At 35.8% G+C, this 20,229-nt stretch overlaps 2 protein-coding genes across 6 annotated transcripts in view; one reads left to right on the top strand and one right to left on the bottom strand.

The window, feature by feature from the left end:
* Window positions 1–20,229, bottom strand: part of Ak1 (Adenylate kinase 1) — a 38,311-nt gene that overhangs the window by 4,810 nt on the left and 13,272 nt on the right. For all 5 annotated transcript variants that reach the window (XM_076392890.1, XM_076392889.1, XM_076392886.1 and 2 more), the window contains 2 exons: window positions 8,716–9,021; window positions 126–251 (listed from right to left, as the gene is read on the bottom strand). In XM_076392890.1, the coding sequence (XP_076249005.1) occupies window positions 126–251; window positions 8,716–8,901 (312 nt within the window). In that variant the 5' untranslated portion in view covers window positions 8,902–9,021. The remainder of the gene's footprint in view (window positions 1–125; window positions 252–8,715; window positions 9,022–20,229) is intronic.
* Window positions 11,529–20,132, top strand: LOC143187713 (uncharacterized). The gene is made up of 6 exons (XM_076391941.1): window positions 11,529–11,740; window positions 16,474–17,036; window positions 17,130–17,300; window positions 17,763–18,392; window positions 18,661–19,850; window positions 19,911–20,132. Exons 1-6 carry the CDS (start codon window positions 11,529–11,531, stop codon window positions 20,130–20,132), a joined length of 2,988 nt encoding a protein of 995 aa, XP_076248056.1.

The raw sequence follows: 20,229 nt of genomic DNA, 5'->3' as shown, positions 1-20,229 counted from the left end.
TAAAGAATATAAGAAGGTCAAGTTAATTTTAAAAAAAAAATCTCTCCCTCTCTCTCATATATATATATATATGATATTATTATTAAACAATAGATCAATTCGATGACTACCACGATAATACTTACTTTTTGTTCAAATAAAATAGCTTGCTCTAGTTCACGAGGGTATCCGTCAATAAGAAATCCTGTTTTAGTGGCTTCCTCCTTCTTAGCTTTGTCCATTCGTTCCCTTATGAGGTCCAACACTATATCCTAATGAAAACCATACAATTTTCACACTAACAGTGAAAAAAAGCAAGACATCGTTCGTATATCACGATCATCTCATTACATTTGAATACAATTTTATTCAAATTTTTAAATCATGTCGAAAATGAAAATTTTTTTATTTCTTAATTTCGTTTTCTCGTACTATAAGTATGTACATACAGGTTAAGGGCACCTAATACCTCCCCTCGTAATATATTACGAAATAAATGTAGACAACTATTAGTAATGCACTAATTAGTAGCCAAACATATCTGGAAGGACATATCAGGGTTCTACGGTCGTTTAATTAAGTATTAATTAAGTACAGTCTTTTATTTAGTGAATCTCAATAGTCGACTCTAGTCAACCATGAGGGAAAACAATTTGCATGCTTATTTACCGGGAATATGTAACTAATTAATGTTGTATGTACATGTGTATTATCGATATACCTATTTTTTGTATTTCGAAAGAAGATCCCTGAGGCGTGCCAAGCGACTGCCACTCGGCTCGAAAGGGACCCAACGTCAGATGTGCATTTACTGTAACGTTGTCAAATCTGACAATGATCGGAAGATGATCAGATCTGTCTTTTTGTCTTTCTAGTTTTAAGAGCAAGTTCGTCTCTCTCACAGACCCGATAAAGCAGATTTCTCTATCTGCGGATAACTCAATATAATGGCGCCTATGTGAAATCGACTATTTACTCACTTTTTCGACAAATGCAAGGAATTATGATCACGATGCAATATTACATGCATTAGGATAAACTTTAATGCGTATAATGCTGTTGTATATAGTAAGAATACATTTACTTTATGTAACAGATATTTAAATCTGCATAGTTTAAAATTTCTCCCTATTCTTCTTATTTACTATTTATTGTCTTTAGCCTCTTTTTTATTTTTGAAACACGATATAAATTACTAATGATGTGTTATTTATATTAATTTAATTATTAAGCATTATTTAAGTAACTGGTACATACAAATATTTGTAGTATACATATTTTCATTACATAGAATAGCATAACTCGAACTGCCTCATGAGAAAACATTCTTCGAGTTGTCCACTATTCCTTCCGTGTGACACGAGCATTCCTAACTTACTAATAGAATTCGACACTTTTCTCAGTGGCCATGAAAAGGCGCTAGGGATGTCTACTGAAAAGAGAAAATGATAGACGCCAGCCAAAGACAGAAAATAGTGCAGGTTCCATAAGTAACCGTAGGTGTTACAGTAGTTGCCACTGTAAGAGTGAAATTTTGTCTTGCGATAAATGTTGACACAGCTTGAGTCGGGCAGCGTAAAGTGAGATGATCATACACGCGAGCGTATCGATGAGACTAATATTAATTCGACGATTTAATTTTTTTATTTTTTATTATATTTTTATGAAACATTCACCATTATATTTGTGAGATTTTTCTGGTTAAAATGATCCCAAATACGATATAATTAGAAACGCCTATTTGTATCTTTCTGGTATGTACAGAAGATATGCATATGTTCATTGTTACTTTTACATAGTTAAATCGCCACTTTATTGTACAGTTTTCATTACCGACTAGTCTTACCATCAGAATATAATAAATATAAAAATAATAAAGAAATACAGTAGATAAACGAAGAATAAAAGAATTGTGTGTCATTGTGACCTATAGCTTTAGGTTGATGGTTTATAAACATGAAGTGTAGAAATCATATCTCAATTTTCGATAAATATAAAGTGAATTAATTGCTTTTCGACTTACGATGAATGTGAACGAATCATGTCCTGGGTTATGTTAAGAGTGAAAACAAACAACTTTGGACACAGGAAAGTCAAGAAATGGAAAGAGAAAATGGAACTGAGTCGAGGCATCCGGCAAAAATTAAAAACCTACGTTTAGAGAGACAAAACTAACTTCCTTATTTTTGAGTATTTATTTGTCAAACTTTTATCATCACATTTATGAGATGTTTCTGCTTGAAATAACACCAAACACAACATATTCACATATTTAAGAAATGTAAGCTAACGAATTGTAGTGACTCGAACGATTTTGGATTTGTTTCCACCGGCAAATGTTGGTGATGCTAACTAGATGTTGGTTAGCAAGGTCCTGCGTGGCAACACAAATTTTCTTTTTTCCTTGTAACGTTCAGGAAAAACCGACACATGTTGCTTTACGAAGACCCTTTAAGAAGAGGTTCTAGAGACCTCAAAAGAGTCCTGACCGCTTATGCGAAGGATTGGCAGGCAACACAATTGTTCGTTCGTTACACATATGTTGAGTTGCAATAAGTTCTATTTTTGTTACACACACAAGTGTACATTAATTATGTATTCCCATGTCTATCCTAAAAAATTATTATCACTTATTAAATGAGTAAGTGTAAACCCAATTATGTCGTGTTTGGTGTCATTTTATTCAGAAGAATATAGTGAAGATAGTGAAAGTTTCACTATCATATCAAAGTTTTAGTTAGCTAAAATCTAGCTCTTTGATATTGGCCGCCTGTTTCGATTTTCAGTCCCCCTTTCTTTTTCATTTACTGTCCTTTCCTACGTTCGATACTCAGATCCTCTTTGTCTTCCATTCGCTGTTTTATTCTTTGTTCGAAAACATCAAAACAGAAAAATGTACCATCTGCTTCCGTAACTGTGAAACTCTGGTCCCGATGATTTCACTCTTATAGAGGCACTGGAGTAATAGGCTAGGACCCATTGAGAAGAGCGCGTGTTATGTAGGAAAAATACCACTCACAAGTCAGGGTAGCAGCAACACCGCAAATTAGAGGTCTCGGCCATCAAGGATCTTTTTTCGAAATACAAACAATACATACATTTCGATAATTTAAACGGTTCTAATATTTCTGTGAACACTTTTCGGTTTAAGGTAGTGACCCGGATAACGATAAAACGTTACATTAAACCTAGAAGGGTTAAGGAAAACAGTTTTTTCGTGTTTTAGTCACCGTACACTGGATATCGCCAACTGTCTATGTTCTATGCACACAATAAACTATGTCTACACTGATGCAATAAGGCTAACATTGTGTCATCACTTGTTTAAAAAATAGGGAAAACGTAGGACACTTTTAGAGAATAGATTCTAGACACAAAGGCAATGAAAATTCAAATGCATATAATGCTCGAAGATGCATAGTTAGTGACAAACTATAAGCAACAAGTGGCGACTAAATGTTCCTCGTTGTTGCCTCATTGTAGACCTAATTATATATTTAAATATACCTATTAAATCCAGTACTGATTATACTTATGAAAATCGTTTATTTTATTCGAATTATGCTGCTTCGGCATTAATATGTATATCGTTGAACACAGTGACAATTACAAAGGAACACATGATCAATGGTTAAATTAATATATTGTTAATCTCGTTCTTTGTCGCACTTTACACTTATGTACAGGGTACATACAAATTATATGTCACGCCCACCATAGTGTGATTTTATACCTGTGGATCGATGGAGATTTGTGAAAAAAACTTTCCGCAAAATTAATCTTGACTGACTTATCTAAGGTTCTCAAGGTCAAAACTTGTTTTATGATTACATTGTATTTTACTCATCGAAAAGAACAATATTGCAAAAGGAACTACATGTCGGAACTCAACCGTTCTCTTGGAAAACAATGTTAAAGCTTGGTTCATCTTATACTCACTTTACTATAATATTTTCATATTTTACATAAACAACATATTTTGACAAAGCAGTAGAAAATTGCTCTTTAGCTCGAAATATATAACAAATCAGTTTGAGATATCGAAAAAACCGAAGATGTTCTAGATCGTTATGACTTTCAGCCACTTAATCTACAGTTTCTGTATCCAAAAAGTAATATTACAAAGAAAGAACGTAAAAAACTGGTTATCGTTTTCGCTCGTGCTTATTCGTTAATGAATTTACGTGAAATAGCTCAATTAGTAAGAATCAATAGTATGATAGTGCAACGAATAATTCGTCGTACGACGAAATATTCAACGGTGTGCTATTTACAAGTAAAAGTAATTTTTTCTTTTCCTGAATCAACAAAATGCGACAATTCGGGCTTACAGAAATCCTCAAACTATGTATAATGATCGAAATATTTAATCAGGGACACTTCCCCATCAATGAGGGAACAGAAATGATTGGAAATCATATTAACTAATGCAACATATCTGCGATTTCTACAGACTCTTCTTATGAGTGAAAATTATCAAATTATACCACGACACAAAAGTTAGTCATTTACTTCATGCATGATGATATTCTTTCTCGATCTCTATGTATAGAATGCAAGCCTGTTTCACACTTGTAGTCTTCTGGTTCTTCAGAATTTACACCACTGGACTTCTTTCTTTAGGAAGTAGTAAGCTATGGTAGTTATATTGAAATAGAAAAAATGAGCAAATATAACAAAAAAATGTGAGAAAAAATAATTTTGCTAAAGGATAAATTTTTGTATTTTATTTATCCCAACGATTTCTTTGTCTCCTATTTCTTCGATGAATCCACAAGATTTCATCGTTTTGATTGAGTAGCCTCCAAAGTTGGACTTATACACCAACTTCGATATGGCCACCGTGTTATTCGAGCAATTTCTTAGCCTCATTTCAAGATTACTCCTCCATTTTTGGCCAATAGTCAGCATAGATCGGAGATGTTGGTATGCCTCTTCGATTCTGAGTTTTAACTGCTGCACATTTCTAATTTTCGTGTCCGATCGACAAACGCGTTCTTTAACTGCTCCCCAAAGAAAAGAGTTCAATGATGTCACATCTGGCGAACGAGTAGGCCACAAGTGTAGAGCAGTTCTGCGTCCTATCCATCGAGTTCCAAACATTTCATCCAAAAATAGACAGATTGATCGGCTATAATGAAAGAAGGGCACCATCATGCATGAAGTTAATGGAGTGATGCCTGTGTCGTGGTAGAATTTGACGTAGTCCATTTAAGAGACGAATCCGTAGAAATCGTAGATCTGCTGCACTTATTAATGATGGCAAATAAATGGGTCATCATCACTAGTTAAACGAAACTTTAATATCGTTTTTCAGGATAATTATATACATCTCGAGCTATATTGCAATTCTTCAATGCTTTGTCAAAGCACGTTATTTATGTAAAATTTGAAAACATCTTAAAAGAGGTTTAAGATGAACCAAACTTTAACATCGTTTTCCAAGAGAACAGTCGAGTTCCGACAGACAATTCCTTTTGCAATATTATTCCTCTCAATAAATTGAACACAATGTAACTATAAAACAAACTTCGATCTTGAAGACCTTAGACAAGTCGGCTAAAGTTAATTTTGCGGGAAGCTTTTTCCACAAATATCCATCGATCCAAAGGTGTAGAATCATGCTATGGAGATTGTAACATATAATTCTTATACACCCTGTACATTGCTATCTGGTTAAGAGCACACGGTTCGGAGGACACAGCGTTCTTATAAAAGCAGAGTCCTACTGCTGCAACTGTGCGGCGCGCACAAAGTCATGAATCACTTCAAGGTTTTCGCAGTTCATAATTGAGTTGAGACACCTCTATGGGCTTTTTCTATCACTCTTGCCAATTGCATGAAAGTAATATTTAATTGTGGGATGATTTTCATTGATCGAAATTGCGATTCCTGCTCCTGAAACTTTTCAAATACTCCTGTACAGCGGTAATAAGAAGACACGGGACAGGGATGTGTTAGAATATGGCATTCGGAGTGAATATGGCAAAGAGTTTAAGAGAGCCGGGCTCCACGTGTGACAGAATAAATTCAAGTACAATCTGAAAGATCATAGTTGTTGAATCGTGGAACGTGAAAGAAACGTAATTGTTTTCCGCTTACACCACGGTCAATTCTAATAGAATGCGCATCCATTTAGTCACAGTATAATCTCCTCCCTACCGTCCACCCTTTGTCCCAGTGAATAATTTTGCCTGTGACTTCGTTTGGATATTCCAATGTGTATGCATGCATAATTAAGAAATAAGGAATCGCTTCACAGATTGGAAGTGGGGCTGTTAATTTCGATATACCTTCTGACGGTGGTATAAATGCTGTTGTTTTATTGTACGTTCAAGAGTCTATTTCTGAAGGACAACTGGTAAAAATGGTTTCTTGTCTCCCAAAGCAGCGAAAAGTTGTCTGTATCTATAAAAGCAGAGTTTTGAAAAGGTGCCTTCCAAATTGGAAAATTCCCATCTTTACTAGATAATTATCGTATAAACTGTAGGGGACAGACACGTTCATGTAGTGCACTGCAATTATGCATGTGGTTGTTGTAATTATTGCTGTTTAGTGGCAATAAATATTATGTGGTTGTTTGTAATAATATTAATAGTGCTAAACAATAAGTATAAATATCAGTAATATGTAAATATAATTAACAACTTTGGACAGAAAAGTACAAAATGACGATTCGCGGCTGCATTCGCCTGTGTGCGGGATGACAGGTTATTCTCGGTATCGCGCGCACACGATCCCTTCCATGCGCGGATACCCGTAAATTTGCACCCCATTTCACCACTCTTTCATCTTTTTCAAGTGAGCCTGAGGATTGTGTGCGGCTGTGCATTACACTACTGGGAACGGTTTTTCGCCTAAAACTAGCCAGGCACTCCGAGAATTCATTTGCGCGGTGCAGTTGTAGCAGCGGGACCTTGTCTTAGCGCGACTGATATACTTCTCGGCGTGTCTTACAATTATTTTATTCGACCTTTAGTTCTTCGCGCGAGGGTTACGGCGGTTTAAGTGGAGATTTGGAGAGACGGACACGTGATAGACACAAGACATGAATTTCGTTCAGCAGCATCTCTGTAAAAAAAAAATTGAATACAGTGTATTATTTTGTCCATTTAAATTTCAGGTGCCAACAAAAGATGCAAGTGTGGTAAAGTGAGAGAAAAATATAATACGAAATCAGTCTTTGGTTACAAGAGCGCTGCTACGATTGTGTCGAGCGAAATTTATGGCTTGTAATTGTTGTGACGACGAATTTCAGTGAAAGTGGTGGGGACAGAAATGTACTCCTAATAAGACAGTACTGCAGATATGTTTTATTCTACATATTATTGTTATTATTAATATCATCCTGTCTCCAACATATATGTGCCTAAAAAATAATATAATATAAAAAATGTAATATAATATAAAGAATAATAAATAATACAATGTAATAATAAATAATATAATATAGTAATAAATAATATAATATAATAATAAATGATATGATATAAAAGATACTAATAATATAAAATAAAAATATAAAAAAATATAGGCATAATACTAAATAAATGTTTAACAATTGTATTTTATTAGTTTTATAATAAAAACATTTGTTAAACAATTTTTATAAAAACAAACTTAGCAATATGTTTCCAAAATATTCGCACTGTTTAGAATAATAAATACAGATGTACATGAAATCTTAAAAGCGTATAAATTAATGAATCGATCAATGTCTTAGAGACAAGCCACATTATGTTGCAGTTTTTCAAGATCTCGTCAAGATCTTTGCATGTTTTAATTTTTTTTTACAGTTGGAACTGAAAATCTTAAAATAGAACAATTCATTCCATCATATATGAACCAAGAGGAATCACATATGTACTTTCTTATCCGAAAGTAATTAAACACAAAACTATCAGTTACCTTTAAATTGAAGACAGTTTTTATTTCAGTAGGCAATATTAGGTGCCCTTACTTTATGGAATATACAGTCATGATAGGTAATCAAAAACATCTTATTAAAATTCTTATAACGTTGTACAACGTACATTAAGCAAAGTAGATAATAGTTCTTTGTCTTTACTTATTGTTAGAAATATGTACATGTACTATATTATTCTTTATCGAGACCAGAAAAATACTTTATAATCATTTGTTAACGATTACGCTGAAACAACAGAATATATTTACATACATTTTCGCAATATAGACAAACATAATTTATTTCTTTGATACGTCTTTTTATTAATAACCAATTGGTTCTCTTTTCACTTTAATAATCTATTGCATTCCTTGTTCTTATGTACCGACTAAATATTTATAGTCGACTCTCGTTCGCACAAACTTAAGATTGTACATTAAACACCACTTTCTATATTGAAACTGTACAACTTTAAATAGATTTTAATAAGATATACGATGTATTCTTTTCACTGACTGTATCTAACTGTGAAATACCATCATCTTTGGATAAAATGTTACAATCTGTTTTTTTAAGATTACCGATGATAGCAGTAAACCTTTCACATCAAATTTTATCATAATATACGTTTACGTATACTTTGAAAAAACTGTCGGCATGCCCAACATTGTTTACTAAATGCAAATACTAATTAAATAATTTACAGAATTCAAGAATTTTACCGTGGAATATTACCAAGACACATTGGGAAATAACTGTTCCACCTCCGATATTCTTCGAGAAAGGAATGTAACATTTATCTTTTCCCGAAGATGTGAAACGTTATTTACCGTTGGTACAAATGCACCCTTGGACATTAATTCCTGAAGGGAAGCTCCTCTGGGGCTACCACTAGCAACCTCTTCCCGTAAAAGATCACCACTGCTTATATGATAAAATCCATATTTCGCTACGATACGTTCGCATTGAGTTCCCTTGCCGCAGCCTGGTCCGCCGACTACCCAAATTGTCTTCATTTTTCTACAATGTCTGCACTTTTCAACTGTACAACTGTGCGACTGTGCTGCACTTTTCAATACCAATCCTTTTTCTGATTGTATCTTACAGTAGCTTTTTGGCGTCGTTTGCTTCTCGTCCTATGAAAAATGCATCTTCAATCGTTATATGTACATGTGCGATCATTACGTAATTAATTCTTCTAAGTTAGTGATTCGTACGTGAATGTGTAACAAATGAATCAACAACATATGAATTTCTACATGAAAGATGGTATGCAGAATGTCATATATACATGTATATAATTAATCTTCGATTTAATGAATTGACTAGAGTTTGAAAATATGTATATGTTCACAAAACTACAGGGTAATCAGTTTAACTGGAAACCTTTTGAGCATTGGTAGCATTTCTTGTAAACGCTGTAAGTGCTGCCAACACTAATACTCATTAGGGAATTTCCAGTTAAACTGATCACCCTGTATACGAATAACCCTCTAGCTTTTTTCGAATTGTTGATTCTGGGGTAAGTGGCGTGCGAAGCAATACAGTCCTCTTATAATTCTCCTCGGAAATATAATTTTGTAAAAACAGTAGGGGTTCAAGCTCTTCACGCCTCTGACAAGCTCTTGTCAGAGGCACGTCATCTCAGTGGGACGTCAGCGCCGGGGAATGGATCAGGAATGGTACTTATTCTTTGGAACCCTAGAGCAACGCTACTCGAACGAGAGATTTGGAAGTTTGATGGGACTAAGAAAGTAAATGTGGTCAAATAAGATACTGCCCTGAACTAAGTAGCAGAAAACACATTGGTAGCCTTTAACCACAATGGTGTCGCACAACGCACCACTTGAGTAGGTCTCAGCTAAATCACTATACAGAGCGTCTTAAACAAAATGTGGGAGCAGTCATTGGGGGGATTCCTGGGTTGAATCTAATCAACTCTTTCCTTTGCAAAAATGTCCTTTGAAGCTACATTAACGAGTTATTAACGGGAAAATATCGATCAATCAAAGAGCGCGAATAGCAAACGCTCGGCTGACCAGTGACTGTGTACAAGCTATGCGTAGCGTTTACTCTCGCTGTATTGTGCACCGTAATAAAATGTATGCAGGACTCTGACATTGAAGTAACTAAAGAATGAGAATACAATTGATATATTTTCCCTCATCGACGAGTTTGTCTGTGCGAGACATCCGTTGAACAAATGTTTAACATCGAAAAATTTTTCCTAATTCGTATTTTTATGAGAAGAATTTCCATATTTCCGCTGTTCCAATGCATCGAAAGATTGTAGAGATGATCGCGATGCGACCCTCGCGGTGTTCGGTTTAGGGTACCGAGGGCTGCTTCGAACTTGCACGATAATACCTGTGATCATAAATGGCATAGTGCAGAATCCGTAGAAACTACGGAAAGATTGCTTTTTATTTTTTTACTTTATATTTATATTTTACTTTATATTTATCTTCTAAAATATGATTATTATTCCGGTATTGCTACAATACAAAATCGGCGATAATTTAATTAAATTAAAATTTAATCATATAAAAGAATTTTTTAATTCTTTTCTCTTGTTTTTTATTTTTTACAGCTTGGATAATTAATTTAAAAATCTGAGACAATTCCATAATTTGTGTCGTGATAGCTAACGTGTCCCTGATTTTTTTCATCTAATAGTTTACGACAAATTGGGCAATAATGTAGAGATTTTGAGTTTCTTATGCAAGGCTTGAATACGGCGAGAGCAAATGCTACGCATAGCTTGTGCACAGTCACTGGTTGGCCGAGCGCTCTCTATCCGCGCTCTCCGATTGGTCGGATTGGTCAGATTGGTTTTGTTAATAACTCGTTAACAAAGCTTCAGAGGACATTTTTGCAAAGGAAAAAGTTGGTTAGAATCGACTCAGGAATCGCCCCTTAACGGCTCTCGGATTTTGTTTGGAACATTCTCTATTTTTGAGAGACACTATATTAAAAAGTAATCATGCTTTCTCCACTCCGCCTCCAATATACGGTTTCTATGCACAAAATGTAATAAAAGCATTAATAAGAAATCCATAATCTACAATTCTGTATATAACCAAGTGATAAATTCTTTTTCCATATTCATGTTTAGTGAAAAGTACTCGTGGAAAAATTTATCATAATATATCATAAAATAGAGATACAAAAAAGCTATTAGATCAACATGATTTGTTCGATTTGAAGGACTTTTATGAGCTTAATGAAAAGTTTCCATTTACTTGTATAAGGGCGAACTCAGCTGAAGCAGGGAAGAGAGATGTTTGGGAATACACTAGGCGGTTTTATCTATGACAAAGAGATATAAAAAGATATATTGAGCAATTACCAAGCCTTTTTGCTCTCGAAAAACATACTGCATTACATTTAGAAGAACTACTGCTTTAGATGTGTATGTACAAAACTTTAATAATATGCTTACTACACATGTTCAGTACATGGGGCCAGATTCCCTCCGCAAAGCCTAACAAATAGCATATGAACAGCAACGCCATGCCGTAACGAATTAAGAAGTTCGTCACAAAGATATACAGTGATCGACGCGTGACGTCGCCCTATTCTAGACTCTGCGTGCAGACCTACTACAACAGGAATTCTTAGTCGTCAACCATTCTCTACTCCAATGAGACGCCCAGAAAATTTAGAAACTGGAAACCGTAACGGTTTCAAATGTAATAAATTGAGACACATATCTAGAGATTGTATACGAAATTTTGCTTCAAGACCACAAATTACGAGACCTCCAGACATTAAATTCTTAGCCTCAACGAAACCAGTAAATCAGAAGAAAGAGATCGCGACTTTCGACAAAGAATTGGAAATAGAGGAAAATTTGTAATCAGTGTCAGAATGGGAAACAGCTCTCCAAAGAGAGCATTCTTACTTGACACAAGAGCCGGACTCAATACAGTAATGTTGCGGACGAGAGCCGCTCTCGGGTCTGGTCGCGACTCTCGTCCGCGACTGGTAGTCGATTCGGCTTCCTTTGCTCTCGGTCGCCGAGATAATTGGTACACGGCCGAAGAAGCAAAAAAAAGGGTCTCGCTCGACCGTTGATGCTCGAGCTTGATGCCCGAAATCAATGACGTCAGAAAAGACAAGGATAGCATTAGGGATTTAATAGGAAAAATTGAAGTTCCTTATTTGCAAACAGATTTTCACGCAAGTAACACCAATCGATTCCTTGTGCTCTCCCGATAAAAATGATATCAAATACGACATGATTCCTATTATTTATAATAAAGATATTTAAATAATAAAGGTTGGAACCCTGCGACGGTTACGGAGAATCGTCAAAGTTACTTTTCTATCAGTTCTTTACGAGCTAAAAATGACAGTAAATGAAGATTTGGCTAACAGAATTTATGTATATTATATTTAATCGATGTCGGAAAGAAGATATTGAAAATAAAAAAATAAAAATTTCTAAACATTTAAAACGGAACTTATATACTTTTTGTGTTACGCTTTCAGTTTCTTAATAATTTCAGTCATTAAATAATTAAACACAAAAATATGAGGGAATAATAGGGAGTTAGCCCTATGACGAGAGCCGCGCTCGTCAAATCGACTACCACTCACGGACGAGAGTCACGCCCGAGTCTGTTTACATAACGCGATGAGCATGACCTTTCGTTCTACAAACCAAGTTTTATGTATCTTTGTTAAAAATAATCGGAATCATGTCGTGTTTGACATCATTTTAATCGGGAGAGCACAAGGAATCGATTGGTGTTACTTGCGTGAAAATCCGTTTGCGAATAAGAAACTTCAATTTTTCCTATTTAAATCCCTAATGCTATCGTTGTTTTTTATGACGTCCTTGTTCTCGGGCGTCGAGCTCGAACGCAATGGTTCTAAGAATTGGTTTCTCGACGGCACGTATCAAACGAGGTAGTGGGGATAAACCACAGCTCTCGTCCGTGTAGAGTGTAGACGAAACGTCTCTCGTCCGCAACATTACTGTATAATCAAATAGTCAGCATCTGTAGTTTTATCAACATGAGCTAAATTTAATACATTTTTTGAAACAAACGATGAAAAAATACGCACTGAACGAGAATGGAAAATGGATATATGTAGTTCATAAAGTGCAAGGATTGACCAAATGAGAAATGCACAAAACGCCATCTTTCGTACATTCGCCATAAGTGCGAAATAGAATAGTTACGTAATTAGGCAAAAATCTTGCAGTTCTTAAAAAATTTCATTTATATTTGTCTTTTTTTGTATGTATACGATTATTTTACTTTTCTTCGTTTATTATTATAATTTAGTTTTATAAATATTCTGATTTTTTAAAAATAAATTTGTGTTACTATCGACCAGAGGGCACGTTACAACCACCTTATGGTAAGGGTCAATTGTAACATTTTACATGGCTCTCACTTTTTTACTGATGATTTGGATATTATTCGTTATATAGCAAAACCTCTTTGACTCAATAATGTCAGATAGGTATTTAAGAGTGTGACAAACATTTTTGTTGTAAGTGTAATAGTTTTTGCATAATCGTAATCCAAAGTCAAATTGTGACTTTTGTTCTGGTCTCCCCTACTGAAATACAATTTTAGGCGCTTGAGGGGTAAAGAGAGAAATGGGAATGCTCCCAACGTACCGTAGAAACAATCAGGTGTCAAACCGAGAGTGTCCTGTTACCTCTATATCCTTCAAGCGTCAAAAACTATACTTTTATCGAAAAAGTTTATTCTATATTCTCGACTTATCATTTCATGTAAAATCACTCCCTTTCCACTTGTACTACCAGTAGTTCAGAATAGTTGTTCAGAATATTGCAAAAAGTTGTTCAGAATGTTGACCTTAACAACATATTTCAAAGTTATCGAAATCGGTGATGAGAACTTTCTAAATAATTATTTAAAATATTATCTTTTTTGTATATGGAATAAAGAAGTTGCTCTTATTTTCGCTTAGTATCGCCACCTTACCCCAAACCTCTCTACTTACATAATACTCACTGTAGTGAATTTTCCAATCGTCTATAAATTCTGTTCTGTTAATTCAGTATGTAACATTATAACTCAATAACCAATATTAAATCTGTTTTTAATAATATAATAGTTCTAATTAAATAAAACATTTTAACTGACAGTAATACAATATTAAATAATCGATTATGAATCCTAAAATTGCTAGAGGGTAAATCAGTTTCAATTGCTCTACTTAAATTGTTGAAATTATTTACAAAATTTCAGACAAAATTGAAAACAAGTATTACATAACATAGGTTCAATAGTATATTATACATAAGTAAATTTATAAATTTACTTTTTTAAAAATAAGGAAACTCCATTATTTTATAAAAATAAAAAGTACAACTTTTGATATATGAAATATGATATAAACTAAAGAAATATCTCACATTGTAGCTGATACTTATTACACAGTACAATGTAAAACATAAACACTTTGTGATGATATTACAACTCTAACCACAGTTAGGTAAAATATTTTATTAGAAAATAAATTGAACATTGTAAGTGTAAAAGAGTGCATTTTAGAGAATGAAATATCGTTCCACTTTGACTTTTAACTAATCCCGAAATACTTCACCTGGTCATGTAATTTTCTCAATCGATATATTAATGACTCATATTTTCTCTTGCCACACTTCCCTTGAACTTTAAAGCAATCTTTATACGGAAATATGCTATAGTAGTACGAAAGCAATATAGATTAGACACAGCCCAGTAATTACATTTTACAACATTTTAAGGGTATCAGTAATTATCTATGTCTCATTTGTTTTTCTCTTTCTATTTCTTTCCTTCTTTTAATTATCTCCATCCAATTTGTTACTTCCTCTGTTTCTTTCAGTAGCTCGTACGTTGTTGTCTTTTCCCTTCTTGTTTTTTGTTTTTCTTTTAGGTTTAGTATCGTATCGACGGCATGGTCATTAACAACAGACTCAGTTGTTTTTTAAATTTTGTGATACAATTGAGTTTCCTTTAAATAATTTAAAGTATTTTCAATGTGCTTCTATGATGTGAGGGTCATAATTGGAAGTACTTTGTATTTGCATCTATGTGTTTCATATCTTCTGCATTCGTAGAGTAGATAGTTCGTTGATAGTGATTGGTTGCAGTGGTCGCAAATCGATGGTTCTGATTTCTTCAACAAATATTCGCGTGTAATTTTGGAGAGCCCAGCTCTCAGTCTTGCAATAATTATCCTGTTTTTTCTATTCATCTCCCCGGAAGGCATTTGTTGGTAAAAATCTTGTGTCATGTATCTTGATTCTGTTTGTCGAGTTCCATAGTGATTTCCATTCGTTTTTTCCTGTATTGTGGATTGACTTAAGGAGGTCTTGGTAAGGAATTGGGTTATTTGATTCGTTTAACGAGGAGGTTATTCCTTGTTTTGCATAAGAATCAGCTTTTTTATTTTCGGGTATTCTCTGATGGGAAGGAACCTACTTGTCAGCGTTTGTAAGTTCTGTATAAGTTTCTTGGATCTTTTGAATGATTTCGTGTTTCTTTTTTGTATTTATGTTTTTTATGGCTGAGGTAGTGTTGGAAGTTATTTCTTTTAATGAAATGTAAGTCTTCGAGTATTATGTATACTTCGGCTGTAAAGATCGATAAGGGTTCTGGTGTACGTTGTTTTATGATCTTATCGTTAGTTATAATTGCTATTCCTTTCCCTGATGGGTTTTTGATACATCAAAGAATATTCTGTTGTGTTTTCCGTATTTGTTATCTAATTGTAAGAACTCAGTTTTATACTCAGTGTTGGTTTTTTGGTTTTTTAATAAGTCTGCTAGGTCACTGTTTGTTGCAGGAATATATAGAGTCCAAGGGGCCATTCTGCTGAAATTTCTTGTTGCAATAGGTGAAGATATGAATTCACTTGTACTTGTGTCTTTGAAATAATTTTGGCTTTTTATTTTGTGTTCGGGAATTTCTCATTGTGAAAATATTTTTAAATGTAGGGTTTTCCGGGATGTATGCTATTTTAATGGCATAATTTAGACTTATAAGTTTCCTCCTTTGCTCTCGCGATGTTTATTTCGTTTCAAACAGAATACTATTGTCCGATAGCTTCCAGTAATAAGTCTTAAGGCAGAATTTTTAATTAGGCCAATTATTTTGAGTACGCTTCGTTTTGCTGAGTTGTATACTATTGAACCATAATCTATTTTTTATCTAATTATTGCTTGGTAGATTTTTTTTATGATTTCCTAGTCGACTTCCCACTTATTGTTGGCTAATGTTTTAATGATGTTCATTCTTTGTATACATGATTTCTTAAGGTGTTTGATGTGTGGTACCCATGTAAGTTTAGGGTCGAAAATAAGTCCAAGGAGGTTGCCCATGTAGAGTTTGGGGGGATTGTGGTTTTGCTTACGTTTTCTGGAGAATGTGATGAACTGGGTTTTTTATGTAGAGAATTTGAGACCTAATTGTTTGGATCATGTCAAAAGACTGTAAAAGTTTTGTGACTGTAATCAAATTTTTTCCACTACAGGTTAAGGTTAAATTGTCAGTAAAAAGGTTTCCCTGAATCGGAGGTTTGATGTTCTTAACTATATCGTTTATTCCTATTAGGAAGAGCGTAACGCTAATTACCAATCCTGAACAGACCGCGACTCGAGTAAACACATCGGTTCTGAGCGCGAACATCAGGTCAGAAACTATACTGGCAACCGCTATTGTCCATATCGTGGATAATAAGGGTCAACTTCAACCGTGTCGAATGCTAACAGATTCAGGTTCACAATCACACTTTTTAAGTGAACGCACCGCCTTGCGTCTAGGATTACCACGTAAAAGGATAAATATCCCAGTAATAGGCATTAATCGGGGGACGACTAACATAAAGCATTCTGTTACCATTGCAATTCGATCGCGCATCAATAAATTCCGAACCGAGTCAACGTTTTCAGTAATTGAACACATTACAGAAATGTTACCGTCTCGTGTTATTGCAATAGAGGAACTTTCAATTCCGAACAATATCCCGCTCGCAGATCCGAAATTCAACATTCCTGCAGAAATAGACGGTTTAATAGGTGGAGAACTATTCTTACAATTGTTATGCGTAGAGCAAATTAGATTAAATCACAACACGATCGCGCTGCAAAAGACGCAATTCGGATGGATTCTTACAGGTAGAGTCACCGCACTTCAATCTACACACCCCGTACGTTGTAACCTAGCGAAAGAAAGCATTCATGATTAACTCGCGAAATTTTGGGAATTAGAGGAACCGTATCACGAGACAATATATTCTTTCGAAGAACGCAAGGCAGAACAACACTTTGTCTTGAACACCACACGCGATGCACAGACTGGACGTTACGTAGTCCGGTTGCCTATAAAGGATAATGTACCAGCGCTCGGGGAATCTTATTCAATGGCTAAACGACGATTTTGTTCTTTGGAGTGAAAATTCTTGAAAAACGTGGGTCTAAAGGTTCAATATCTTGAATTCTTAAACGAATACCTTCGGTTAGGATACATGACTCTGATCGAGAACTCTTGAACGGACGACGGATATTATTTACCTCACCACGCGATCATTAAACAATCAAGTGTAACCACGAAACTACAGATAGTATTTGACGCGTCCGCCAAAACCTCAACGGGAACCTCTCTTAATGACCATCTGCTAACTGGCCCGACAATACAAGAAACGTTATATGCTTTACTTATTCGTTTCCGATCCCATTCCTATGTATTAACCGCAGACATAGAAAAAACGTACCGTCAAGTGTGGGTTCATCCTGATGACCGTAAATATCAACAAATATTATGGCGAACCAACACTAGCGATCCCATTCAAACATGCACTCTTAATACAGTCACATAGGGCACTTCCGCTGCTCCGTTTTTAGCTATACGCACTTTGCATCAACTTGCCATAGACGAGGGAAAACAATTCCCACCTGCCGCGCGAACCTTGCGCGAAGACTTTTATGTAAATGATCTGTTGACAGGTGCGAACTCACGGGAAGAAGTCAAATTAATTCGCGACGAATTGCTTCAGGTGTGCGAAAAGGGTGGTTTCAAATTAAGACAGTGGGCCTCCAATGATCAATCACTTGTTGACACATTGGACGACTGCACAGACACTACACATTTACGACTCGATTTAAACAATACAATAAAGACGCTCGGTATAGATTGGAACCCACGACACAATAAAATCACGTATAATATCAAAAACATCGACCATAAAGCGCGCGTCACAAAACGGAATATTCTATCATTAACAGCCTCACTTTTCGATCCTCTCGGACTGTTAGGTCCCATAATCATCCGGGCAAATGTCTTGCTACAAATCATATGGGAATTGCAATTAAATTGGGATGAATCAGTTCTAATCGACATTCACACTAAATGGACTAGCTTCTGTAGAGAACTAGAATTGATAAATAAAATCTCAGTTTCAAGACCGCTGGCAGTAAAGGGACATGTGAAATTACAATTGCATGGCTTCTGTGATGCAAGCGAACAGGCATACGGTGCGTGTCTATATGTATATGCGTTCCGTAGATCAGAACCGTACAGTAGATACACAGCTAATTTCGGCAAAATCTCGCGTGGCTCCTCTAAAAACGAGAACGTTACCTCGTCTCGAGCTATGCGCCGCATATTTATTATGTCAATTATATCAAACCACGGTCCAGTCATTACGTCGAATCTCGTTTGAAAGGATCACTTTTTGGTCCGATTCGACGATTACGTTGCATTAGATAAGAACTCCATCCCACACATTAAAAACCTTTGTAGCGCATCGGGTAACTGACATTCAAAACGTATCAAACAACATAGAATGGCGTCACGTGCCGTCATTAGACAACCCAGCCGACCTGGTATTCCGCGGTTTGACAACTCGAGAATTGTTACACAATGACCTGTGGTTTTATGGACCGCCATGGTTAAGAAGCGATGATCCCCAGTGGCCGGAGTCTGTTTTAGAGCCGATCGACATACTCGAAACGCGACCGGTCGTCACTCTATCCTCGCACACTATCAATGAGGAGATATTTGAAACATTTTCTTCATACAGTAAACTTAAGCGCATAGTCGCATACATATTACGATTTCGATACAATAGTTCACGCAAGGAAGCCAATAAAGGAAATTTATCCGTATTCGAAATTCACTGGACCAAACGTTGCATCGTGCAAGTTGTCCAATCAAGCGAATTCCATCACGAAATTCACGCGTTAAAGAATGCAGGTACACGAACCGGGAAAACAGCGCCTTTAAACCCTTTCTTAGATAACGACAGATTGCTTAGAGTGGGTGGACCATTATCTCGCGCAAACGTACGCTACGACACGCGACATCCGATATTGATACCTAAAGGTAGCCATATTGCAAAATTAATTATCGAGCAACACGTTAAACAGTTCCATGCAGGAATTCAAGCTACTCTCAATGCAGTATGCCAAAAATTTTGGATACCGCAAGGGACAACCCTTATCAGACACATCCTACACAAATGTATCCGTTGTTACCGAGCCAATCCGCCTGACACTAAATACAAAATGAGCGACTTACCAGCCAGTCGTGTAACGTATTTGCGACCGTTCATGCAACCCGGTGTAGATTTCTGTGGTCCATTATTCATAAAAGAAAAGATCTACAGGAACCGCAACAAAATCAAAGTATACTTAGCCATCTTTGTCTGTTTCACGACAAAGGCGGTCCATATTGAAATTGTTAACGATCTAACAGACGCGTTCATTTCAACTCTTCGTCGATTCTTTTCCCGACGGGGTTTGCCAAGCGATATTTATTCCAATAATGCAACAAATTTTATAGGTGCAAAACGCAAAATTAAGGAATTATACGCGTTTCTGAATTCCCAAAACACGAACGATACAATTACCGCGAGATTAACCAATGACGGTATTAGTTGGCATACGATTCCTCCCAGATCTCCACATTTTGGCGGATTATGGGAAGCTGCTGTATGACGGACAAAACACCATTTAACACGAGTAATCGATGATGCTCTACTCTCTTACGAGTCATTGTTGACTGTCATCAATCAAATAGCAGCTATATTAAATTCCCGTCCTATCACTCCGCTTTCTTCTAATCCCAACGATCTCCACGCTCTCACTCCAGGGCATTTCCTCATTGGCGAAAATTTGACGGACAACCGGACGGTTGTCTTCACGAGCAAAATGGCACGCAGAAAAGGCACCTCATTTTCCAATCGGCAGCCTAGTCATCCTAAAGGAAGATAATGTGCCACCCATGTGCTGGCCTCTTGGATGAGTCACGGCAGTTCATCCAGGTGACGACGGAGTGGTCGTGTCATCACTATCAAGACGTCCAGGGGGG

Source organism: Calliopsis andreniformis, chromosome 2 (genome assembly GCF_051401765.1).
Source record: "Calliopsis andreniformis isolate RMS-2024a chromosome 2, iyCalAndr_principal, whole genome shotgun sequence".
Classification (NCBI taxonomy): Eukaryota; Metazoa; Arthropoda; class Insecta; order Hymenoptera; family Andrenidae; genus Calliopsis; species Calliopsis andreniformis.
The sequence above is the reverse complement of the archived record's forward strand: the minus strand, read 5'-3'. Positions and strand labels throughout refer to the sequence as shown.

What these genes read in the sequence shown, in the direction of transcription:
- LOC143187713 (XM_076391941.1), top strand. Translation starts at nt 11,529, where the DNA reads ATGAGACGCCCAGAAAATTTAGAAACTGGAAACCGTAACGGTTTCAAA. An exon ending in TTGGAAATAGAGGAAAATTT is followed by an intron (nt 11,741 to 16,473) that starts GTAATCAGTGTC and finishes TATTCCTATTAG; the next exon opens with GAAGAGCGTAACGCTAATTA. An exon ending in GCGGATTATGGGAAGCTGCT is followed by an intron (nt 19,851 to 19,910) that starts GTATGACGGACA and finishes CTCTCTTACGAG; the next exon opens with TCATTGTTGACTGTCATCAA.